The sequence below is a fragment of the Engraulis encrasicolus genome, chromosome 1 (assembly GCF_034702125.1).
Source record: "Engraulis encrasicolus isolate BLACKSEA-1 chromosome 1, IST_EnEncr_1.0, whole genome shotgun sequence".
In the NCBI taxonomy this organism is placed as follows: domain Eukaryota; kingdom Metazoa; phylum Chordata; class Actinopteri; order Clupeiformes; family Engraulidae; genus Engraulis; species Engraulis encrasicolus.
Window position 1 is genome coordinate 10,330,531 of NC_085857.1, and position 24,587 is coordinate 10,355,117.

General features: G+C 42.8%; 5 protein-coding genes across 5 annotated transcripts; 4 read left to right on the forward strand and 1 right to left on the reverse strand.

The window, feature by feature from the left end:
* The first annotated feature begins 2,185 nt into the window (after positions 1–2,185).
* LOC134447464 (histone H1-like) lies at positions 2,186–2,924 on the forward strand. The gene has a single exon (XM_063196928.1). The coding sequence runs from the start codon at positions 2,206–2,208 to the stop codon at positions 2,803–2,805; it is 600 nt and encodes a 199-aa protein (XP_063052998.1). The 5' UTR covers positions 2,186–2,205; the 3' UTR covers positions 2,806–2,924.
* A 398-nt stretch (positions 2,925–3,322) lies between these two features.
* LOC134447524 (histone H3) lies at positions 3,323–4,453 on the forward strand. The gene has a single exon (XM_063197025.1). It carries the CDS (start codon positions 3,435–3,437, stop codon positions 3,843–3,845), a length of 411 nt encoding a protein of 136 aa, XP_063053095.1. The 5' UTR covers positions 3,323–3,434; the 3' UTR covers positions 3,846–4,453.
* Positions 4,454–4,604: 151 nt separating this feature from the next.
* Positions 4,605–5,290, forward strand: LOC134447473 (histone H2B 1/2-like). The gene has a single exon (XM_063196938.1). It carries the CDS (start codon positions 4,621–4,623, stop codon positions 5,191–5,193), a length of 573 nt encoding a protein of 190 aa, XP_063053008.1. The 5' UTR covers positions 4,605–4,620; the 3' UTR covers positions 5,194–5,290.
* A 379-nt stretch (positions 5,291–5,669) lies between these two features.
* LOC134447690 (histone H4) lies at positions 5,670–6,493 on the forward strand. Its single transcript, XM_063197284.1, has one exon. It carries the CDS (start codon positions 5,742–5,744, stop codon positions 6,051–6,053), a length of 312 nt encoding a protein of 103 aa, XP_063053354.1. The 5' UTR covers positions 5,670–5,741; the 3' UTR covers positions 6,054–6,493.
* A 310-nt stretch (positions 6,494–6,803) lies between these two features.
* Positions 6,804–7,762, reverse strand: LOC134447416 (histone H1-like). Its single transcript, XM_063196870.1, has one exon. The coding sequence runs from the start codon at positions 7,744–7,746 to the stop codon at positions 7,111–7,113; it is 636 nt and encodes a 211-aa protein (XP_063052940.1). The 5' UTR covers positions 7,747–7,762; the 3' UTR covers positions 6,804–7,110.
* Positions 7,763–24,587: the final 16,825 nt, after the last annotated feature.

Sequence of the window (24,587 nt, forward strand, 5' to 3'; positions counted from 1 at the left end):
TGCATAGGTGTAGACAAGTCTTTCTATGCATATTTGATGGCTTCATGGACTTTTAACTTAAGTGATCATTTAATACCAGTCAGGATACACTGGATTGACTTGATTTTTTGACTCAACAGTATATATAATATATAGCTGTTTTCCTATGTTTAGCCCCCCCCCACCCCCCTCTCTCTCTCTCTCTCTCTCTCTCTCTCTCTCTCACTGTCTCTGAGCATGCGGTACTGTATGTTGCAGTGTATATAGGTCTTTCTGTATAAATTTAAGTGCATGTAAAGATCTTATTTGATGGCTTTATGGATTTAAGTGATCATTCAATACCAGTCTGGATACACTGGATGCACAGTATGTCATTTCTTTACTCATCTTTTACTCATTCTTTACTCATCAGCCAACGACTTCTCACCAGTTACCCCCACACTCTGTTTTATGTTGGCTATGTGGTAGGCTACCTATACCGGCGATGTTGTCATGTATGTTGTCATGATGTGATGTTATGCAGGATCTCATAATGGACAATCCGTTCCATACTTTACAGTCTTATTCTAAGCAATGTTGTGAATGTTTTTACTGAGGTTTTGTTGATTTGTCATTCATGACCTGATTTATATAACTAAATGCATAAAAATAGGCCGAAATCGCATTTTTAGGGTTATTAGCAGTATTTTCTCTACCTGGATAACAAAAGGAGGTAGCCACAATTAACCACAGTAAATATTCTTGTATGTACGATATTAACAAAATAAAAAAGGAATTTTGAAGCTGGCATTTTCAGGTGGTCAGATTCATTGCATCAAAATATATGCAAATTAGTGCATATTTAATTAGATAATAGCCTAATTAGCATATTTAAACATAAAATATAGAAAACTTGTAATACATTTTTTTCTCCAATTCATACGAGTAATCATCTGATAAAGTTTCATATTGATATCTGCAAGTTAAAAAAAAATACCCTATTCACCTACAGTGTCTCGCCTTATTTGTGGGATTGCTGTTATGAAAGGGTTAATTATTACCCCATATTGGGTTTGTTTCAATAAGGGCAGTGTTAAGGCAGTCCAATGTGAATGTTTTTCAGGTAATATAAGCAATTTGGTACATTTTGTAACATTATTCACAGTAATATTAGGTGTCTTTAGTTTTTTGTCATAATTTGCATTTATGGGACAATAAAGGCTCAAAATCTGGAAATGCTCAAGTGATATCACCGGGCATCCTCTGAAATCTTGAAGACTTGCCTAAAATCTATCAGATAAAGCAAAAAAAAGAACTTTATCAAATAAATCTGGGTTCAACCCCACGGCTCCCGGACTAGTACCCATGCACTTGGATAGGCTACACTAAAACAAATAATTACCCGATAGGTAGGCCTAAACACAACACTCGATAACTATTAAACAATCAAACAAGCAATATGACCAAGACTTACTACTTGTGTACTAATGAGTTTGACTGTCTCAGTACGCATAACGGATGCTTTCCCTCAAAGTATGTATTGATGTTTCTGATTGCTTTCACCAAACATAACAAGGGCTTAGTAGGGGTCAGTAGGCCACAGCAAGCTGTCCATTACATTAAATATAACAAAAATGCATTATAAACGGTGCATACTGCCGTGGTTTGCTTGTGACCTATACCTTCGCCACATAGCACTCGCATCTGTGCGTCCTTTGTGTGGGTGACGGATGTGTTTCGCTCGGTCCAAATACATCTACTTTGAAAATAAGATAGAGGAAGTAAACAAACTATTACTTCTTGTATGAGTAAGGGAGATGTTGGACTCAGTCTAGTTACTGCAGGTGTGTAGACACGATGCGTTTTAATCATTATTTTCGTCAGTTTTGATCAGGAAACCAACACTGGTCGGCATAACGCTACCTCGATTGCCGCGATTGACAGCTTGTTAAAACGCTGCAAAAGGGAAAACTGTGGGTGTGATTGCTATTGCTAAAAAGTGGAGAGCCTGTGTGATTCAGAAGACATATTTGTGTGGCTCAATGACTTGTTTATGCAAACATATTTGAATAAAAACCGAGTGAAGAAAGCACAAGCTGCCCCTGTGCTGAGGCGAAATGTGGAGAGCGCTTCTGGTTGAGTCTTCACGGCTCTCATCTTACATTTAAGTCCTGCCCACTGACGTGTCAGGTCACTTTACACATTTCTCGTGTAACTGTTGAAGTGAAAGACTCGTTAAGCTACAGAATGGCAGAAGTTGCTCCAGCCCCCGCGCCAGCCAAGGCAACCAAGAAGAAGGCACCCAGACCCAAGAAAGCTGGACCCAGTGTCGGCGAGCTGGTCGTGAAGGCGATCGCAGCCTCCAAGGAGAGGAAGGGGGTGTCTCTCGCAGCCCTGAAGAAGGCACTGGCTGCCGGTGGATACGATGTGGAGAAGAACAAGGCTCGCGTCAAGGTGGCCGTGAAAGCACTGGTCGCTAAAGGGACACTTATCCAGACAAAGGGAACTGGAGCATCTGGATCTTTTAAACTAGCCAAGAAGGCGGCAGAGCCCAAGAAGAAGGCTGTTAAGAAACCAGCAGCCAAAAAGCCAGCTGCCAAGAAGCCCGCCGCAGCTAAGAAGCCCAAGAAGGCAGCAGCCAAAAAGCCAGCAGCCGCCAAGAAGTCTCCGAAGAAGGCTAAGAAGCCCGCAGCCCCCAAGAAGGCTACCAAGAGCCCCAAGAAGGCAAAGAAGCCCGCGGCTCCCAAGAAGGCAGCAAAGAGCCCGAAGAAGGCTAAGGCAGCCAAGCCCAAGGCAGCTAAACCTAAAGCAGCCAAGCCCAAGAAGGCAGCCCCTAAGAAGAAGTAAATTATGCGCAATGTTTTCAGTGTTCTGTTCAAAAGGCTCTTTTAAGAGCCACCCAAACTGTCTTTCAATTGCATACATTCCAGAAATAAATGTCACATCCGAGATGAATAAGCCTAGTTTATAACCCAGGGCTCAAGTTCTTCTGATGCGAGCGGGAAGTTTTAATAGACCTACTGTCCACAAGTTTAGACCAGTGGTTAAATCGACGCTTACGGGGTAGGGGATACTTTTTGATGCAACAGTGGCCGAATATGTATTTGGGGAGAATTCCAGCACTCCACATAAATTCATGTTTTAATTACAGCAATATAGCGTTTACATTCATATCCTTGTTATACGACTCAATCTGTTTATTAACAGCAACCATGCAGATGGCGCGGGGAAAAACTAGGTCAGATTTGAATGAAGTCGGCGTCAGACTGTTTACTATGATCTGATTGGCTCTCAGTAATAAGGCTTCAGCCACTCATTTGGCTGCCATTTGGTTTGGCGGCATTCAGAGGCAAGGCACGCACGGGCCAATCACTATGTGCCACAAATCGTACGTCATATAGAGGAAGGTCCGGAGAGTACTGTATAAAACCCCTGCTTGTCGTCTCATTCAGATACTCGTCGAAGAAGTTCTCACTATGGCAAGAACAAAGCAAACTGCCCGCAAGTCCACTGGAGGCAAGGCCCCTAGGAAGCAGCTCGCCACCAAGGCAGCGCGTAAAAGCGCACCGGCTACCGGTGGCGTAAAGAAGCCTCACCGCTACAGGCCAGGAACTGTAGCCCTGAGGGAGATCCGTCGTTATCAGAAATCTACAGAGTTGCTGATCCGCAAGCTTCCATTCCAGCGTCTGGTCAGGGAAATCGCTCAGGATTTCAAGACCGACTTGCGCTTCCAGAGCTCTGCTGTCATGGCTCTGCAGGAGGCAAGCGAGGCTTACCTGGTTGGTCTGTTCGAGGATACCAACCTGTGCGCCATCCACGCCAAGAGAGTGACTATCATGCCCAAGGACATCCAGCTGGCTCGTCGTATCCGCGGAGAGCGTGCTTAAATTGACATCGGTCGACACCCCAAAACGGCTCTTTTAAGAGCCAACTACTTCTCTTACTAGTATTTTCCATTTGGTTCATCACTTATAAAAAGGAAAGATGCTATTCCATTTTGACAACACATTAAAAACATCTAGTATACCTTATCCTTTCATATACCTTTTAGTGGCTTGAGCTATTACATTTTACCACTGCCTGCATTGTGATTTATACTGAATACTTTTACAAAACTAACATTTAAGGTATAAATATAACTAACATATAGGGCATAAAGGCTTTAAGTTGTAGCCTGTGAATTTATCCAGTGGCCGCCATGATGCAGAGAACTGTCTTGTCAAAGTCCCCCCACACATCCTTGCCAATATAGGCCTGCAGTGTCCAAATGCGGTGCGATATGCATGGACCTGTATTGGTACTTTTATGGGTAAACTAGTGGCAAATCAGGTCGATATTCAATGGGCCCATTACATCCAGAGCCCGCTGTTAATGTTTCTACAGGTTAATAAAACACCAACCCTGCTTCGCAGTGCTGCATATTGTAAATATCATTTCCTATGTACTTACTATCTGCAGTGTTGTCTGTGATTGTCCTAAATAGTCACTGGATTAGTGTCTGTAATGTAACGAATGTATTTTCTATGTAGAAACAAAACATTCATATTCATGCGAGCATCCACATAGCTGATGTGTACATACTGCTTGTTCCGACAGTTAAATAATCTGTCAGTATACAATCAGAAAGTTTTATCATATATGATGGACTTTTTTACATTTAAAATGAGCGGGAACTCACACAAAGGCAGGGTTTGCAACTGCCAATACAGGTTTACTATAACTGGACCGCCTCTTTTTTTTAAAAAGCAACCAATCACGTGTCTCGTCGTCCTTGGCGCACTATTTTCCTCAAATGCCTCTATAAATAAGGAGCGTTCGCTTCACCAACTCATTCGTTCTGTTCGTTTCGCGAACTTAAACATGTCTGATACAGCTAAGCCTGCCCCTAAGAAGGGCTCAAAGAAAGCAGTGAGCAAGGCCGCCGGAAAGGGCGGTAAGAAGCGCAAGAGGACCAGGAAGGAGAGCTATGCAATCTACGTGTACAAGGTCCTGAAGCAGGTCCACCCCGATACTGGGATCTCTTCTAAGGCAATGGGCATCATGAACTCCTTCGTGAATGACATCTTCGAGCGCATCGCTGGTGAGGCTTCCCGCCTGGCTCACTACAACAAGCGCCGCACCATCTCCTCCAGGGAAATCCAGACCGCCGTGCGTCTGTTGCTTCCCGGTGAGCTCGCCAAGCACGCCGTGTCTGAGGGAACCAAGGCCGTGACTAAATACACCAGCGCAAAGTAAAGTGTGTCGAACCACTTTTCCCAACACAAAGGCTCTTTTAAGAGCCACCCACTGAATCAGTTAAAAAGTATTTCCAATGATGTGTTACTATGACTTTGCACAGACCATGCATTCATCTACCGGTTGTCTTCTATAATCTGCTTGCTATAAACTGCTGACTTTATAACGTCCGCCATTACGAATGGGCAGTGTTCATGTAAGCCTACAAAAATTGCAGTCGAAATATGGCCTACTGAAAAAGGTTGTTACTGTTTGCGCTATGTCTTAGTCAGAAAATGGCAGTCAGACATTAATGGCATACTATAGCGATGCTGTAAATAGCAATAACTATAGCGCTATTTTAATTCATAGTTATGACTCAAGTCGGTTGCTGGTTCTTTTGGCGCCTTGTGGATTTTGTCTCGCTGCTCCGCCCAGCTGAGTGGGGCGTTGAGCAGGGAGGTACTACTTGTAGTCTTCTCCAAGGTCGTCGTGAGTTTATTATAGGCTAAGTGTGCGTCCTTACCCACTATCGTTTTCACTTCGCAAATAACAGTAACAAGAGTAGAATGTCTGGACGAGGCAAAGGCGGGAAAGGTCTTGGAAAGGGTGGCGCGAAGCGTCATCGCAAAGTTCTTCGCGACAACATCCAGGGCATCACCAAGCCTGCAATCAGGCGCCTGGCTCGCCGTGGTGGTGTGAAGCGAATCTCCGGGCTCATCTATGAGGAGACCCGTGGTGTACTGAAGGTGTTTCTTGAGAACGTGATCCGTGATGCCGTCACCTACACCGAACATGCGAAGAGAAAGACCGTCACTGCTATGGATGTCGTCTATGCTCTGAAGCGACAGGGTCGTACTCTGTACGGCTTTGGCGGTTAGGTCTTCCCCGTCACCGGTTTAACCAAAGGCTCTTTTAAGAGCCGCCCAAGTTTTCTGCAAAGGCAACATTTTCTCAAACAGGCCTATTCGTCGCCATGGCATATCAGTTACGCGTCATTCATTTATCGTAATAGTATAATATTGAACGGGTGTATGGCTATTTCAAACTTTTGGGATTCACATTCTGGATTAAGAAATGCATTAATGCTGAAAATTGACGTTTCCATATGAGACGGCTTTCCTGGTCAAAGAAGGCACTCTGAATCTTCTGCCAGAAGGAAGTAGATCAAAACAAGGATGGAGTGGGTGGTTGACGCTACTTTTACGCATTCGGTAGCCGGTTTCCTGGAGACATGTCTCCATGTATCCTCGAGAACAGAAAACGGTGTGCAATGTTTATCCTTTATTACCATGCTATAAAACCACATAAATAAATTGAAGTGGCAATGTATGTGTTACCAGAATAGCTGATATTTTAGATAGTGTAGTTTGGGTTTACATAAGTAGTATTATTTGTGAGTGAATCGTGCTATTGTTATTGGCCTTGCGACATTTGTCTTGTATTTCCAAGTATGACAAATGAACTCCACACTAGGCTATGTCTGTACATATGTAGCCTACATCTGTGTTGTCTTGTCAAATCAGTGTTCCCGAGTCTAGCCGCGCATCAGGGATTAATGAAGGATTAACTCGAGGGTATTTGAAGGTTAACCCCCCCCCACACACACACACAATTTAATGTAAATTACAGGCTGTCGTTGTACTTTAAAATATGGGTCAATTCTTTTCGCATAGAGCGCAATGCAATGAGCCACTCACAAGTTACATTGGAATGCAGGTCATGCTATTGTCTTTGACCACCAAAACCGACGCTCGCTGTAATCCATTGAATGGGAAGGTCAAAGCATGCAGTTTAATATTCCTATACTGCTTCAGTATGCGTAGGCTACTTGATGCGCAATTTGGTAGTTTATTTGTGACACTTGGAATAAAACTCTTACAGAAGGGTTGGGTGGCTCTTAGAAGAGCCTTTAGGGGAATAGAGCGACGCCATTGTTTACTTCTTTTTGGGCGCGGCCTTTTTGGGTTTAGCGGCTTTAGGCTTTGCAGCTTTGGGTTTAGCTACTTTTGCCTTCTTGGGGCTCTTGGCCGCCTTTGGGGCGGCGGGCTTCTTCGCCTTCTTGGGACTCTTGGTAGCCTTCTTCGGTTTGGCTGCCGCGGGCTTCTTCGCCTTCTTGGGAGACTTCTTCGCGGCTGCTGGCTTCTTCGCGGCTGCTGGCTTCTTTGCTGCTGCCTTCTTGGGCTTCTTGGCAGCTGAGGGTTTCTTGGCAGCTGGCTTTTTAGCAGCAGCTTTCTTTGCGGGCTTCTTCTTCTTTGCCTCTGCCTTCTTTTTGTTCAGCTTGAAAGAGCCAGACGCCCCAGTTCCTTTCGTTTGCACCAGGGTGCCCTTGGTAACCAAACTCTTGATGGCGAGTTTGACGCGAGCCTTGTTCTTCTCTACGTCGTATCCGCCCGCCGCCAAAGCTTTCTTCAAGGCAGCCAAAGAGACACCCTTCTTCTCCTTGGAAGCTGCGATCGCCTTTACAACCAGTTCTCCCACACTTGGGCCAGTCTTCTTCGGCCTCGGTGCCTTCTTTTTCGGGGCTTTCGCCGGTGCGGCCACAGGAGCTGGAGCTGGAGCAACTTCTGCCATGGTTGAGGAGTGTAAACACGTCTGTCAGCACAAATGACAGTCAGCTGTTCCAGTGGGTTGGTTTTAAACTGGTGATGAGAACCGTTAAGATTCAACCCCTTAAGCTCTTTGTCTGCCTGCTTCCACGGAGAGCTCGCCTGTGTTTTCTCCTCTGCCATTTTGTACAAAATATGAGTGAGGGATTAGCATAAAACCTCAAATAAGTGTACTACCCAAAATACACAACTGTTTATTAGTAAATACGCATGTAAAAGTTGAAAATGTAGCTGTACATGCGTCGTTAAAACGAGCCAAACACACAAGTCAGCGTATGCTTCTTATCTTCATAGATGTTCTTGCGCGACTTTTGAAGGAATAAAAACTATCCGTTCAAGTCATAAATTGAAAATGATTAGTCTTGCGACAAGAGTAACCTCTACTTTCTTGTCCTAATAGGGTTTCCAGTCTTCACAGCCAGCCATTTTATTTTCAGAGATATTTCTTTCGACCATGTAAAGCACACATTTGCTATGGCCGCCCCATGCGTTGCCTACTGCGCACAAATTTAAAACGCGAATGCTTCCAAAGAACAAGACTGACTAAACGTGTAACTTTAACGCCCTCCAAACAAAGGCTAAGCACATTAACTTTTCACTTTCGAAATAGACCGATCAGTAGCGTACAGGGCCATATATCGGCTATAACGCCTGGAATCATTGCGATATGGCCCGCGTAGGCTATTGCCCAACTAAGCCTGCGCTGGACTTATTGAACCAAATGTCCTAAGAGTGTAAGTAAAGTAAGCTTTACGCGTATCATACTGATAGACTCTTTGTGAAGGTACTTGTGAACAGAATAACTATCCACACAATACCATGCGTCTGCTCTCCATGTTTTTCCTTACCACATGCGATGCCACACAGACGAGAATAGATGCAAGGCAAAGAAATATATGTTGTTGTTTTTTTGTTGCTTTTTAATATGAAATGAATCAATATGCTCACAAAAATAGGTTACAGGCTAATAATAACTGGCCTGGGGGGGAAGCAGACTGAAAGCAGGCTGGGTGGAGTACACAGGATGGCGTCGCCAGGCTAAATAAAAACTAGAACACTACGTGTGTGTGTGTGTGTGTGTGTGTGTGTGTGTGTGTGTGTGTGTGTGTGTGTGTGTGTGTGTGTGTGTGTGTGTGTGTGTGTGTGTGTGTGTGTGCGCGCGCGCGCGCCCTCTACATACACAGCTTATCGGTAGCCTGATTATCATCGACTTTCACATCTCAACACTGAAGCTGTTGCGTCACTAGGGCACGGCCTCCTGGCTACCTTATTGGCACCTTTGGGGATACTTCCCATTTCCCATGGGCTAGGCTTAAACTTCAACAAAATAACAAGGTCAACCATGATATAGTAGCCTAGATAGCTTTGAAACGCTGAAGCAAAATGGTCATCACAATTGAAATTGAAAAAGGTCAAGTTTCACTGGCATTGACACCGTTTACCGGATATCACGGTGGAAATCTAGTAAATCACAAATTGGAATCACCTTTCATAAAATGCTTTTGTCCAAGGACATTAATTATGCAATGAATGATAGGCTATTTGTGTTTTTAAAAGTCACCTGATACATCTTGTTCCTCTTTCACAAAGGAGAAGACAAAGTAGATGTTTGGAGACTGTTATGTGCAAACCTCATTTGAGATAATAAAAAGTCATCTCAAAAGTCTTAGCCCCTTAATGCACGCCAAACCTCCAGTGGCACTCTGTGGCCTAATTGAAAAGTTAACTACCATAGCACTACAATACTAACTATGACATTGCCAATGCCAATGAAGCCAATTGGAGCCAATTTGGATTGGAGCCAATTTTTGGTCCCCTAGGTAGGGGAAATTCTTTCTCTGCATTTATCCCATTTGGACTAGTGAATCACATTGAAGTACACACACTAGTCCGTAGCAGTGGGCTGCCTGCTGAGCGGCGCCCGGGGAGCAGTGTGGGGGTTAGGTGCCTTGCTCAAGGGCACTTCAGCCGTGGTTCGGTCGGGCACTGAACCGGGAACCCTTGGGTTGCCAACCCAGTGCTCTAACCACTGAGCCACGACTGCCCCATAACTGCACATAACACAGGGCCTTAAGTAATGCACTATGACTTAAGCTGGTCATTACCATTCTGGTAACAGCAAATGTATTACGTTGTATCTTAATTGATTAAGTACTGTATACTCATTTCAATGGTGTGTTATTATTCAGAAATTTGCCAAACTAAGAACCTCCTTGAATGAAGGGATTAGGGAGAAATTAAATGATATAATGTTGCAAAGGTTGGTGCCAATGGTGGAAAAATCCCCAGGTCTAACATCCAGGGTTGCCAGATGAAGCTGATGATATCCAGCCCAAAAAATGCTCAAAACCTGCCTGGAAGCACTAAATCCCGCTCACTTCTATTGATATATGGCCAAAGATTAGGCGTTTTTTCCTGCAAAATGCTATTTTTACCCGCAGACGGCCATCCTGAGCAGCCCAATTGGGCGGGACACCACCCAATCTGGCAACACTGCTAACATTTACAAGGGGCAGAGACTTTTGCACCCTATTCTGATGCGGTGAGGTAGGCTAAATACAAACAAAGAGAGAGTAGAAGTTTGTGCATTGCAACTCCGACTGAAAGGTTTATTTAAGATGTTGTTACATAGTATACATTGTCTATAGGCCTATTAGCATTGCGACCCTTAAGGGTCTTCATCAGGCATGTGACAAAGAAACAAAATGACAAATGAACATATATTTTATCCAGCAGTTATTGCCGTATTAAATTATGCTCGAAAAGTATGAATGAATGAATGTGGATGTTTGTGGTGGTGATATGTCTGGAAGGGTGTGTGAGGTTTGAGTGTACTGTACTTGAATTGTGTGTGTGTGCGTGCGTGTGTGTGTGTGTGTGTGTGTGTGTGTGTGTGTGTGTGTGTGTGCGTGTGCTCTTCCAATAGGCCTGTATTTTATCTTTCATTTTAAATATTGCTTCAACAAACAAGGACTGCTCACTTCCATTGTACTTGTTACGATGACAAATAATAATAATAATTTAAAAATATATATTCTATAGTATAGGGCTATATCCTAAAAGCAGTTGTCATTTTTAGTGGGCTCTGTTCTGCTGTGCAGACACCAGGGGTTCGTTTCTCAAAAGCGCCTCTGCTTACCAGTTAGCAACTCAGTAGGTTGCCTATATGGGAAATTGCATTAAAACCAAGTAAGTTCAGTTGCTAACTTGGTTAGCAATGATGTTTTCAAGAAATGAATCCCAGGTGCACAGCAAATTCTCCAGTGCTCATTTAACACTTAGGGGGTTGATTTGACCTTATTTGGACTTAAATTAACTCTTAAGTGTTGAACCAACACCACATAATTTACTGTGTGGGTAGGTCGCATCAGTACAGAGATGACGTACACCCTGGTGGCCATTTTGTGTTCAGCGTCTGGGCTTGGAGATCGTGCTGTAGAGCGCGGATTCATCTCCGGCACTGCATGAAGACACACACACACACACACACACACACACACACACACACACACGGCAGGTTATCTTCATGATGAGGTCTCCGATATATCTTTTTTGAGTGGGCTACATTCATATTAAAAATTGTATGTGCCATTTCTCAGATTGTAAGGGTGCTTTCATGATTACAGAAGACATGGTTCAAAGCATGGAGAGCCTGGATGCACATATTTCTAGTTGAGTAAAACTCAAATGTTTCAGACATTTGCATGCCCAGTACAACTGGCAGGCATACCATAGGCTGGCATACTAAACTGGCAAAATGTGTTTTCTTTGTAATCTAGCCTATTTGGTTTATATTAGATTAGATTCAACTTTATGTTGCCATTACACAAGTATGTAATGAAACCTTCTATATCACACAGAAATACACATTTCGTCAACACAAATTTATCTTTTAAAGAGACAATAAATAAATCTAAAATATTATTTCATGATACTCCTATGGAATGCATGGTTGATTTTTCCAATGGACACTTCAAAATTGCACAAAACCTCCACATCGTTCACTTAACCAATTGGCTCCAAATTGCTTACGTCAAAGATTCTTTAATTCTAATTTCATTGAGACAGTCTCTGCTTACGTATTGACTGCAGCACAGGCAGTAGGGGCGTTCACTGTAGCATACTGCACGTCCTTCTCCCTCTCCCAAACAGGAATCTGTGGGGCTGAGGTGCCTGGAGCCTCGTCCTTCGTCTTGACCTTGAAGTGGACACTGGCGTACTGGACGACATCAAGGTCACCTTCATCTGCTGATGTCACCTTTGGCTTGGGGTCAGAGGTCGTGGTTGCCGTGGCGATGTTAACGTAGACTGGATCGCGGTTCGCCTGCTGAGGGTGAAAATTAGCGTAAATCGATTGGGGGTGGGGGGGGGGGGGTGCAGAGATGGACTAATTGTAAGGATAATATGGGCGGTCTGCATCCAATGCTTTGAGCAAGGTAACGAACCCGGCTTTTCTCCAGGGACTGGAGCTAATGCACTGTACCTAAATAACTAAGTCACTTTGACAGTAAATGTATTGTATTTTGTATTTCGTAAATGTATTTTGTACAGTAAATGGTGTTGTAATGGATGAAAGTTTGGCTTCCAAAACTGTACATCATTGACATCGACAGTAAAAGTCTTAAGGTTGTCTATGACAGCATATCATGATTGGACAACACGCGTGTGTGTGTGTGTGTGTGTGTGTGTGTGTGTGTGTGTGTGTGTGTGTGTGTGTGTGTGTGTGTGTGTGTGTGTGTGTGTGTGTGTGTGTGTGTGGCTTCATCTTCAGTGCCAGGTCTTCTATCGCTTACCGCACTCTGCTGTCTGGCTGAAGATGTCTGTCTGCCATCTTCTGTCAATGGGCTCTTCTTCCTTCTTTACACACACACACACACACACACACACACACACACACACACACACACACACACACACACACACACACACACACACACACACACACACACACACACACACACACACACACAGTCGGACAATGTTAAACTTAGTAAAATGTCCCCATCATTGTATTTCTCACATTTTCTAATCTTCCCTTACTTCTGTTAAAATAAAACTAGTAATATGATGCCTACCATATATAGAAATGTTCACACTATGCTGCCGGCACATTGTTACAACTAGGGGTGGGCGATATGGCAAAAATGTTGTATCACGATTTTTTAGCATGAAATCTCGATTACGATTTTTTTATCACGATCTTCCATCCAAAAAATAAAAACAACAAAAAACAACTTTCATATACTTGCAATTTGTAATTTGCAGTCAATAACTCGTTAACACAATGATGATACTCTCATAAAGTGTACAATTGGAATACTATAATGTAAAGAATAAAGTGAAGACAACAACATAAGTGAGAAAACATCACTCTGATGCTGATAATAAACATCCCCACTGCAAGACGATCTATACGATTTCTCCACTTTGGCAGATTCGAGACGATCTTTTACTCAATATCACGATTCACGATTTAATATCGTCATATCGCCCATCCCTAGTTACAACCACACACACACACAGTATCCAGTAAGTGAACTGCAACCTGACCCAAAGCATTATGAGATGTGTTGTCGTGAATGTGAAGTAATAGTATACAGGGTAACTCACCTGACATAAAGATACACAACCACGAGGGTAAATGCCACACTTATTGTCATTCCCACCACTACCATCGTACTCTTGAATGCTGCGCCATCGGCTGGAATTCCAAACAGTATGTGAAGAACAGCAAAAAGTCATTTAAAATATAAAAATAAATAAATACATGAAAATTGTACAGTATATATACAAAACCACAAATTAAGAGCCAGCGTTTGCAAACTAGTTACCTCTCTGAAGCACTACATTAAATCAATACTGTAAAATTTCTGTAAATAAGCTCTTTTTATACCTCTCCTCCTCCTTTCTTCTGTTCTTTCAGCTGTTCCCTTAGTCTGGCGATTCTACTTGTAGTTACTAGCTAGCAATTATCAATGAAATGGGTCCAGCTAGATGATAGCCGGACCCAGGGGCGCCGCTAAAAANTTTGGGCCCCCAAAATGACAAATTATGTTATCAGCATCCTTCCAGGGGCCTTGTCAGTGTTGTCGGGCCCTTGGAATCTGTAACAACCCCCCCCCCTCGCGGCCCATGGCCGGACCCATAAGATTCAATGATATACGCGTAGTTTGCAGGTAAAATTTGCACTGCCCAAATCAGAGAATGGGTGGAAGTACAGGAGAAAGGTAAAATTTGATTATTTATCTCAAGGGGAGGTGTAAAATGGTTTATAGTATTATTTTAAGGCTGCAAAGGCCATGTTTCATTGCATATGGAAAAGTTGATAAACTACAACCCCCTAGAGAAATACTTAAATGGACACCGTTCAGGAAATGGTCAAAAAAGGTACTGCAACTATGATGCTCATTGAAACTGGGCTGCCTATTGCCAAATTTCATCTTTACATGAGAGTTTACTGAGTAATAAACAGATATTTTCTAGTATGGTCCAAGTACAGTCTTTTTTGCAGCAAAAATTGGCTATTTCTGGAAATTCAAAATGGCGGACCATGGAGAAGATCCCCCTTTTCATGTATGAAAAGTGCAATTTTTCCAGTCATAATGAATACATAGACTTTGATGCTGGTGGTAAGTATTCATGAAAAAGGTAACATTAGTGAATGGGCAGCATGAATTCTGGAAATAAACAACTAAAAATCTCACACAGTGTCCCTTTAACGTGGAAAATGGTGCTATAGTAGCATCCTCAAATCTTGTTTGTAAACACAGGTGCTCTTTTCAGTTGTTGTGGGTGCCAGGCATTGAACATCCAAAAAAGGAAACACTGAGGCACTCCGTTTTACTTTTTCCCCTTTAAAAAAAAACAAAAACCGGACTGACTCGTTTGGACCAATGATCTTCATCTTGCAATTTAATCTGCATGTCATGTAGGCTACTCACATGTGACGCTGAGATGCACCACAGGTGACGGATGGCTCTCGTGCCCTGTAACTGCACACGAGTAATGTCCTGAATGCTCCTGGCCGACTGATCTCAGGATAACCATCTTGTCCACGTTGTCTTAATCTTGAACTTGCATCTCTATCGTTCACTGAGTTTAGGGTCATCATCACATTGTTTTCTGTTGTGAGAGGTTGCCCGTTGTGGTACCAGACATAGGTGGTGTTGGTGTCATCGGGACAAGTAGTGCAGCAATTACCTCAAACAATCTTTCACTTGGTGATACAAGCATCAAATTTGGTTCAGAGGTGCTTCAGACCCTACCCTTTTAGAAAAGGTCGCTATCCAGGTGAAAAAACAAAATGGTGGCCATTTTCTAAGATGGCCGCCAATTGAACTGCTTTTAAATGGCTTTTATGTATATTTTGATTGACTGATCATATTTTGAATGTCTATGTATGGAAATATATTATGTTGAGCATGGAAAATTCAATGATACACAAAAAAATATTGACAATTATAGTATTTTCATAATTACATGTAAATAACTGAATGATTCTAAATATTACAAAAACAGAAGTAGGCCTATAATGATTACATGTTTGTTGTTTGGGTAGGAAAACTTTTAGTCCTCACATTTGCAGGAACATAACTGTGTACAGTTAAGGCTAAAGCAATAGCATTTGCATCTTCCTCGGCAGTCAGTCTTGCATCCACATTTTGTCAGTTGCTGGCAACTCTCCGCAATTGTAGGAAGCTTTGACCAGAGAACTTTCCAGGCCTCGCCATCTTTTTGCCACCCTCAGTTGGCAGGGCTTTCAATTTGCATTTTGCACACAGTATCCCGGTCCCATATACAGGCAGTTTGGCAGCGGACCGTTTAACATGATGGACAAGGGATGCACTTGTCGGTGGAATGGCATCATAGGATCTTTGTTTCCGAGCAAACAAGTCCAGTCTTAACCTCATCAACCTTGTCTGTTGTGCTGTTCTTGTCATAAATATTGGTGACAAACCTCTCAAGAAGGTTCAGGTCAGTATCTTCAGTATACTTCTGGGTATGAACTGAGGTTTTTGAAGACATGAGTCACTTCAGGGCAGAAGTCCCATGTTTGCCATGCTGTTTTCTTGCCTTTGCTATGGAAAGCTACAACATCACAGCCAGTGAAAGAATGGAGGGACATCATGCTTTTGGATTTCTCTGGCCCAAGATTCAACATCATGTCATGAATTGGCAGCCACCTGATGGAATGACCATGGCCAAATTCGATCCACATCATCTCTAATCCTGCATCCTGGAGAATTGCAAAATTGCTGACTGCAACACTGCAATACCACCTCCTTCACCCAATCTTTATATATCTAACCTGATAGGCAGCAGGTTGAGCTCTTGAAATTGTGGTATGTTTGTGGCTAGCATGGAATAGCCATCAGAACTACAGCTGTAATGGGTAGGGGGAGACTTCAACTCCTTTTTTTGTTTCTTTCTGACAGAGGCAGCACTTCTTCCAGTCTGTTTTAGTAGTCAAGTCAAGTCGGTTTTATTGTCAATTTCTTTACATGCACTGGCCATACAAAGAATTGAAATTACGTTTCTTACTTTCCCATGCAGACATAGACATAGACTTTAGGTGTGGACTTAGGCAATTAGACATAAACAGTATACATGCATTACACCTAGAGTACCTATACAATATCCTTACAGACACATAAAGTGGAAAACTGGGCAACAACAGACATACATAGAACATGTATTAAGAAGAGGTATTGTTGTGCATTTTCAGTTATGTCCTATTGTGACGATTCTGATAGTGAGTGATAGTAGCATTGCGAAATAATAATGCATATAAAGTAAGCAATTGTAATGTGCAATATTTACAACTATAGTTGGTAGCCAGTTTTTCCAGTACAGTCATTAAGTAACAGGCATGAAGCAGCAGCAACATGTGTGTGCATGTTTGTGTTGTGCCTTTGAGTTAGTTCAGTGCTGTGTGTGTGTTGTGCGTGTGTGTGTGTGTGTGTGTGTGTGTGTGTGGTGCATGTGTGTGTGTGTGTGGTGTGTGTGTGTGGTGTGTGTGTGTGTGTGTGTGTGTGTGTGCGTGGTTGTTTTAGTGCAAGTAGAATGTGCAATCACAATTCAGTGTTGAGGGGGGGCTATCGGTGATAGGAGGGCGGGTTAAGAGTTCAGCATCCTGATTGCTTGGTGTATGAAGGTCTTTGCCAGCCTGGTGGTATCTGAGCGGAGGCACCTGTACCTCTTTCCAGAGGGCAGGAGACTGAACAGTTTGTGTGCAGGGTGACTTATGTCCTTGGTGATCATCAGTGCTTTTCGGGTGGGGCGGGTGGTGTAAATGTCCTGCAGAGAGGGAGTGGCGCTCCAATGATCTTCTACGCTGTGTTCACAATGCGCTGGAGTGTCTTCCTGTTTTGCTCTGTGCAACCTCCTCCCCACACTGTGTCACACAGCTGATCAGGATGCTCTTGATGGTTCCTCTGTGGAATGCTGTCATGATGGAGGGTGTAGCACTTGCCTTCTTCAGTTTGCACAAAAAGTAGAGGCGCTGTTGGGCCTTCTTCGCCAGTGATGATGTGTTTGTGGTCCAAGAGAGGTCGTTGCTGATGTGCACTCCAAGGAATTTTGTGATGCTCATTCTCTCCACATCATTGTCGATGGTCAGTGGTAGCAGTTGTTTTTGGCCCCTCTGAAAGTTGACAACAATCTCCTTGGTCTTGTTGACATTCAGCAGGAGGTTGTTGTCCTTACACCATCTGGCCAGCAAGTCTACTTCTTCTCTGTAGTGAGTCTCGTCACCCTTAGTGATGAGGCCCACCAGTGTTGTATCGTACGCAAACTTCATCAGATGGTTAGTGCTGTGGGTCGTTGTGCAGTCATGTGTCAGCAACGTGAACAGCAGGGGGATGAGCACACAACCTTGCGGGCCCCCCGTGCTCAGGGTCAGGGTGATTGAGGTATTGTTCCCGACACGTACTGCAGCTCAATGGATTTTTAGCAGACATCTTGTGTAATACGGTTAAAGGCCGAGGGTCTATCCTTTTACCACCCAACCGTTCAAATTATCAAAGCACATTGAGATATGGGACACAACAAGGTTAAGTCATCTTCTGCCCTAGCCGGGCTCCGCCCTACTGGTGACGCAACGCCTTCGGCTCAGCTACACACATTAGGGCCAGGAGCTTGCTCTTTCTCGCTACAGCGGGATCTCTACCCACTTTGTCTGGAACCAATCAACTGTGCATTTCCAACAGTCCTGGGTAGAGATGTGTTCACGGCAGTGACGTGGTTTAAGCAGAGACTTTCTATTGGGCTAAGAAATGTTTGGTTTAAACTTCGGCACAGCCCTCAACCAGTAGCAAGCCGAGGGAGGCGGGTTAACCAGGCGATGGAAACAAAGTTCGTCCTGTATGGAAACGCTAATCGTTATAGTCCTGGTCAGACCAGAATTGCGGTATGTGATCTGAAGTCTATGAAAATCAGGCAACTTCTGCCCTACACCCAGCCCGATCGTTCATCCAGTGTCATTTAAGTCCTGTGCAATCTGTACACTATCCGGGTAACTGAAGCCCCATTACCCTTGGCTCGGCTCTCCCTCGCTGGCACATCCTGTCAATTCAGGTGCGGCTATCTAACTAAATTTCTAACTACACTAACTACATTTCTAATTAAGCTATATACAGGGTCTTATTGGATAGCATATGGGAGACTATAAATACTAACAATACAACTAAACTAAGTATACTAAAGGTCAGATTAGACTTCTGCAACTGCGCTCGTCAAAACTCGCGTGGGAGTGGCCACGAACCAAAATTGTATTCATGCATCTGCGAGTTCTGCGAGGTCCGAGGTCTCGTGGCGAGCCACATTTGAAATTGCGCGATTAGGCTACTTTCACTACATTGTAAGCACTGCGGTCATTATTAAGCAATGTTGCTTTCTATCCCGGTTAGCTAGGTATTTTCACACAAATTGCAAAGGCAATGCACTGGTATCATTATTTGACATACCCAGTCTGTTTTCACGAGCAGAAAATGCAAGCATGTAAAGACAGTTGATTCTGCCCATGTGTGTTTACATTCGGTGGAGGAATGGTAGTAAAACCGCAGGCATTGTGCCACGAGTGTTCAACTGATGCATTGTTTGTTACTTAGCTTGTAGATTCGTGTATTTACACACATTTACACAAGGCATTAATAAAGTTTTTAACAGAATACAGCTCTGCTCTCGCAAACTACTGGCATTGCGCTGCCACAAGAACAGAACAAGGAAGTAGCGAGACGACCAATCATAGTGCCTTTTTGTCTGCGTACTCCGCGTCCGTTCGACGGATAGTTAGAATTTTTTCGAGGCGCTCGACAACGGGCGCAGAGCCTCTGAGAGGGGGGGGTGGACTCGCATAGACAGAAAACGGACGGACGCAGATTCTATGCGTCCGAAGCATAAATCTAGCTCAAAGAGTTAGTAAACTGCAACTACAGCTATTGTACCGCAAGCCGACACTGAACCCCATGCTGAGTCTCACAGTAGTGATGTCACCACTGTGCCCTGGTTGTGCTATAACATCACTCTAATACAGAATGTAAACAAAATTGTTTTTACAACATTGTATTCCAACAGTGATGACAAGGTTAGTATGCATTATTGAATACCTGCTATCGGACAGCTGTATGTCATAAATGTGCATTTTCAGTCACGTAAGGGCTGCCATTTTGAAAAGTGGTGGCCATTTTGTGATGAAATAATGATACTATGAATTTGTCCTGGTCAGAATGCATACATTTTAATATTTCCATCACTCAGATATCTATATTACTTGCCATTCTAAGACGAAAACAGCTTTTTTCACCTTTAATGAGGCGGCCCCATTCTGAAAAATGGCCGCCATCTTGTTTTGTTTTTCCCACCTGGATAGCGACCTTTTCTGGGAGAGTAGGCCCTGGAGCACCTGTGTAACTGATTTGGTGCTTGTATCACCAAGTGAAAGATTCTAATGAAATATTGACTTAAGAAGCCCCACTAAAGAGGAGTGGCAGGTCAGATTCACGTTCTGTCCCTCCGTCACTGTCGTGGGACTCACCTCAGCGTGCAGAGCTGAAAGGAACAGGACATTATTTTACGTAGAAAGAGCACTGCATCCTCTGCACTTCTGCCCCTTACAATCTGGTGTGTCCACTGTACTAATAAACAATTTTAATTAGTCATATGCCATTTCTATAACTGCCCAGCTCTAATCTGTTCTACAGTTATTTATTTATTTACCGTATTTATTTATGTATTTAAAAAACAATTAGGGGCTTTTATGCCTTCATTTGACAGGACAGTTGAAGATGGTGACAGGAAGTGAATGGGACAGAGAAACATGGGAGGATCTGGAAATGACCCCTGCCGGACTCAAACCAGGGTCCCCCGTGGGTGGGCTTGCAAGCCCAAATGTGGGGGGCTTAACGTGCTGCGCCACAGCGCCCCTTACCTTACAGATATGAACACTCCTACTGTACCTGTGACAACAAGTCTGACACCAGGAGCTCCAGAGCACTGTGTATTAATCCTGAATTGGTACTCTCCAGAGTCAGCCTCTCTCAGATCTTTTATTCGAAGCCTAGACCTGCTCTCTGCTATCCCTCTGGGATTTGCCATGCTGCCTTCTTCTGCGCTAGTTTCGATCTTCTCATCAGGAAAGATGTACTCAGTACGCTCGCTGTAATTTGTTTGAGGTGAGGATGTAGTATGCCAGATTCTGTGTGTCACAGCTCTTGTAAAGAGATAAGAACAGCCCAGTCCCACCGACGAGCCCATTGCAGCACAGACGCTTCGGGAATGGTATGTCACACTCCAGAAATCCAGGACCTCTACAGTGAACACACAGTACATGTAGTACAGCGCATAAGCAGTAGGCCAGTGTATACCATCTTACACTGTCTCATTTGAAATTAAATGCATAAGTCAAATCCAGATGTTAATTCTTGTACAAACCCCAACTCCGGTGAAGTTGGGACGTTTGGTAAACAGTGAATAAAATCAAAATGCTATCATTTTCAAGACATTCAATCTATTCATTAGATGGAGAATAGTGAAAAGACAACATATTAAGTGTTAAAACCGAGAAAAAATATTGTTTTGGGGGACATATGTACTCATTTCTAATTTGATAAATCCAACACGTCTCAAAAGAGTTGGGACGGGGACAATAAATGGCAGCAAATGTCGAGGAAGACTAAACAAAAGACTGTAAGACAAAACAAAAGACAACACTTAACAGTTAAATACATTAACAGATGAGATGATTTTATATAAAAAAAACTGTGTTAATTCCTATCTTGGACATGATTTCACCAGCTTAAATGGTGGGTGTATTCCTTGTCATGTTTTGCAATGTTTTTCCTTTCTGTGGGTGCTTACAGTGTGACAGGTCTTGACCAAAAGCCCACCATTTTTATCACCTGCTGGTCCTTATGATGGAGCCAAACTGTTAAAACATAGTAGAGAATGCAATTTGACCTTACTATGTGGCAGTAATCGAAGATCTCCCTTCAAAATATAATGCATGAGTGGCTTTTCATGCTGTTTAAAACCCATTTATACCATTCAGCACTGTATTTAACTCTACAGAGGAGTGAGAACATCTTAACCAATGCACTACTTTACCCGCATGCCATCATGGAGGCTGAACTTTTGAAAGTTAGCACTAACACAAGTTGGATGGTCCATTTTCACTGTAGCACAGGATGTGCAATGCTCTATTATTGTCAAAAAGAATGGACTTCTACAACTTCTGCTGACTTCTGTAAGCAAAGGACAGTTTCCCATGTCTTCTGGGTTTATGTCAAGTGAGCTCAGGTGCTTAGGAGAATGTTACACCCCTGTATCATTTGCACGCATTAAGCATTCTTAATATGATCAATTTTCAATAGCTCTAGCACTCCAGGAATTAGAGTGAGACTACAGCCAATATATATTTCATGATGTCATGAACCTATACAATGATTTTAGTAACAAAAATATGTCATATATACACTCAATCGTAGTAAATCAAAGGGAATTTAAAAATTTATGTAATAACTATGGTAATTATTCCCTTTGCATCTTTAATTCTGAGTGACTCAGCCTCTCTGTGATGATCTTATACCTGGACACCTATTGTCCGTCAGTACAATTCATTTTGAAATGTTCTTCTTTGTTGTTTTATCTTATTTGGATGTTTACTAAATTTCACTGATCCCCGTCCCAACTTATTTGAGACGTGTTGGATTTATCAAATTAGAAATGAGTACATATGTCCCCCAAAACAATATTTTTTCTCGGTTTGAACACTTAATATGTTGTCTTTTCACTATTCTCCATCTAATGAATAGATTGAATGTTTTGAAAATGATAGCATTTTGATTTTGTTCACTGTTTACCAAACGTCCCAACTTCACCGGAGTTGGGGTTTGTAATATAATGAGTAGCACATTGGGCTACATTAGTGATGTATTTGGGCATAGATCAACTTACTCTGTGGCGAGGGATACTTCTCGTATCCTTGTAAAGCGCATGAGTAATTCCCTGCATTGTTCTTACTGACTGAAGGTAGAATCAGTTGATTGTCAGTCATGCGTTTGATGGGTTTTGTGCCGTGGTACCACACGTAGGATGGCTTGATGTTCGGGGGGCAAGAGGTCCTGCAGGTCAATGTCACGTTCTGTCCCTTTGTCACTGCTGTGGCACTCATCTCTACCTGCAGATCTGAAGCGGACATGAGCTGAAACCAGACTGACACAGGAACTGAGAAACCACAGCTAGCCTACAGAACACTCATGATCTCTCAGAATTCTGTGGAATGGGCACGGTTCTTTGAGAGACTTAGGGCCCTTCTCAAAACCTAGGAGAGTGTCCTTCCAAGTGTATCAGTCTAATTTGTCACACCCAGTGATTGGATACTCTTTATTAGTCGCACCCAGTGATTGGATATTCTGTAGAGTTCACCAAAGAGTATCAGTGTCAGTTTCACAGATTTTGTCAAAATTCCATGCTATAGTCACGGAAGTGGTTTTTTTTTTTTTTTTCACAGCTCTATGTTCCCACAGTCTTGTGTTCTCTCAGGATTTTCCTTATTGCAAGAAATATTTTGTCAAAAAAACATTTCTTACTGACAGGTTATGGTTAGGGATTGTTTTGGTCTGGGCATCAGTCTACACTGCTTTTGTTTAGTAGGCTACAATAATTTGATAGAACACTATAGGTCACGTTGACTGCACCTGTCTTTATTGAAATTGATGTCTCATTGACTTTGCTGTCATATTTGCCTTTGACACTGCTTGCATGTATATCTATTGGTGCTGATGCTCAATGTAGATGGAAGTAATTGAACATATTTGCTGATAGTGTGACCATAGGAATCCTGCAGAATCCTGTAAGGTGAAATCTGGCCCTGCCAAGAGGGTTGAACGTGACATCAGAGAATAGTATATGAGAGAGAGATAAATCAGGCGGCTTCTTTTCCGGTATCCACCATCCAGGGGCCCACAAGGGTGCGGGGCCCCTGGGAAATGCCCGCTATGCCAGATGGACAGTCCAGCCATGCATGTCATTTCTGACGTCATGAAACTAAACCTCACTTTCAGTGGAGAGTATACAAAAGTATTTACCTGTGACAGCAAGAGCGAACGATGACTGTGCATTCCATGCCGATTTTCCATCTTTCATTTCAAATCTGAATTTATAGTTGCCTACATCACCCCTTGTGACATTCGTAATTTTCAGAGTGCAGTTTTTGCTTTTGTCCCCCAGATACGAGAATCTGGCCTTATGTGTTGTCTTACTGGAATCCACCAAGTCGTTCTTGTCTTTCTTCCACAGGATCCTTTTAACACTACCCTTGGGGTATATGTAGGAGCATTCGATGACTACTGATGTATTTTGCGGGATACATTTGCCAATAGGGGAATATGTCACTTTCCAGTCCTCACTGAAATCACCTGAAATGCGTGACCAAAGTGAAAATTACACAGGGATTATATAAATCGACTTAACTTAACCATCAACACCATATACCATATAATTAATGAATAAATGATTTAGACATTTGTAATATTTAATTTTTTGTACTGATGTGGTTTATCTGATTTTTGAAGATTTGCTGAACAAGTGAGTATTTGAATATTTCCTGGACATCCAGCCAGGGGTGTAGCAGCAAATTGTGGGTTTAATGTACAATCAGCTCCAATGGAACCCCCCCTCCCTCCCCATCTACATAAATCGGACTGTGTGTGTGGACTCCCTATATACTGCACATGGGGCCCTGGTGACACAAGTCACACTTTACCCCCGTGAACGACACCCCTGCAACCAGCATACCAGTGGGCACATTTGATCCACAATCCCCCTTTAGCTTTCACACTATTTAGTTGTTCAGTGTACGTATAGTATATCCTATACTGCATACACATTTCAGTAAAATTCTCTTTTCCCCTGATCAGTTTCATTTGTCATGAAGACAGAATCCATGTCGCCTATATAATAATAATACATGTCAAACCTTCACAGATGATTAGTAGAAACACCAGAATAGTGATGTCAGGATGCATTGTTGTGCAGAGACCTGTGTATGCCAACATTCCCAAGTAGAGGGGTAACAATCAGGAGGCAAATGAAAAAGATTAATTTCCACAACATCTTCAAAAATTGAGGTGGACAGTAACTTATTATATTTACCACAGTTACTGTCATGGGGTGTTTTTATGAATAATGTTTAAAGAGCATATGTAGTGGGTAATTTAACTTTTACATTAGTACATTTTGAGCCGCGTATTTTACTACACTGAATTGGTAATAAGTATAAAAACAGACTGATCGGGGAAAAATGGATTG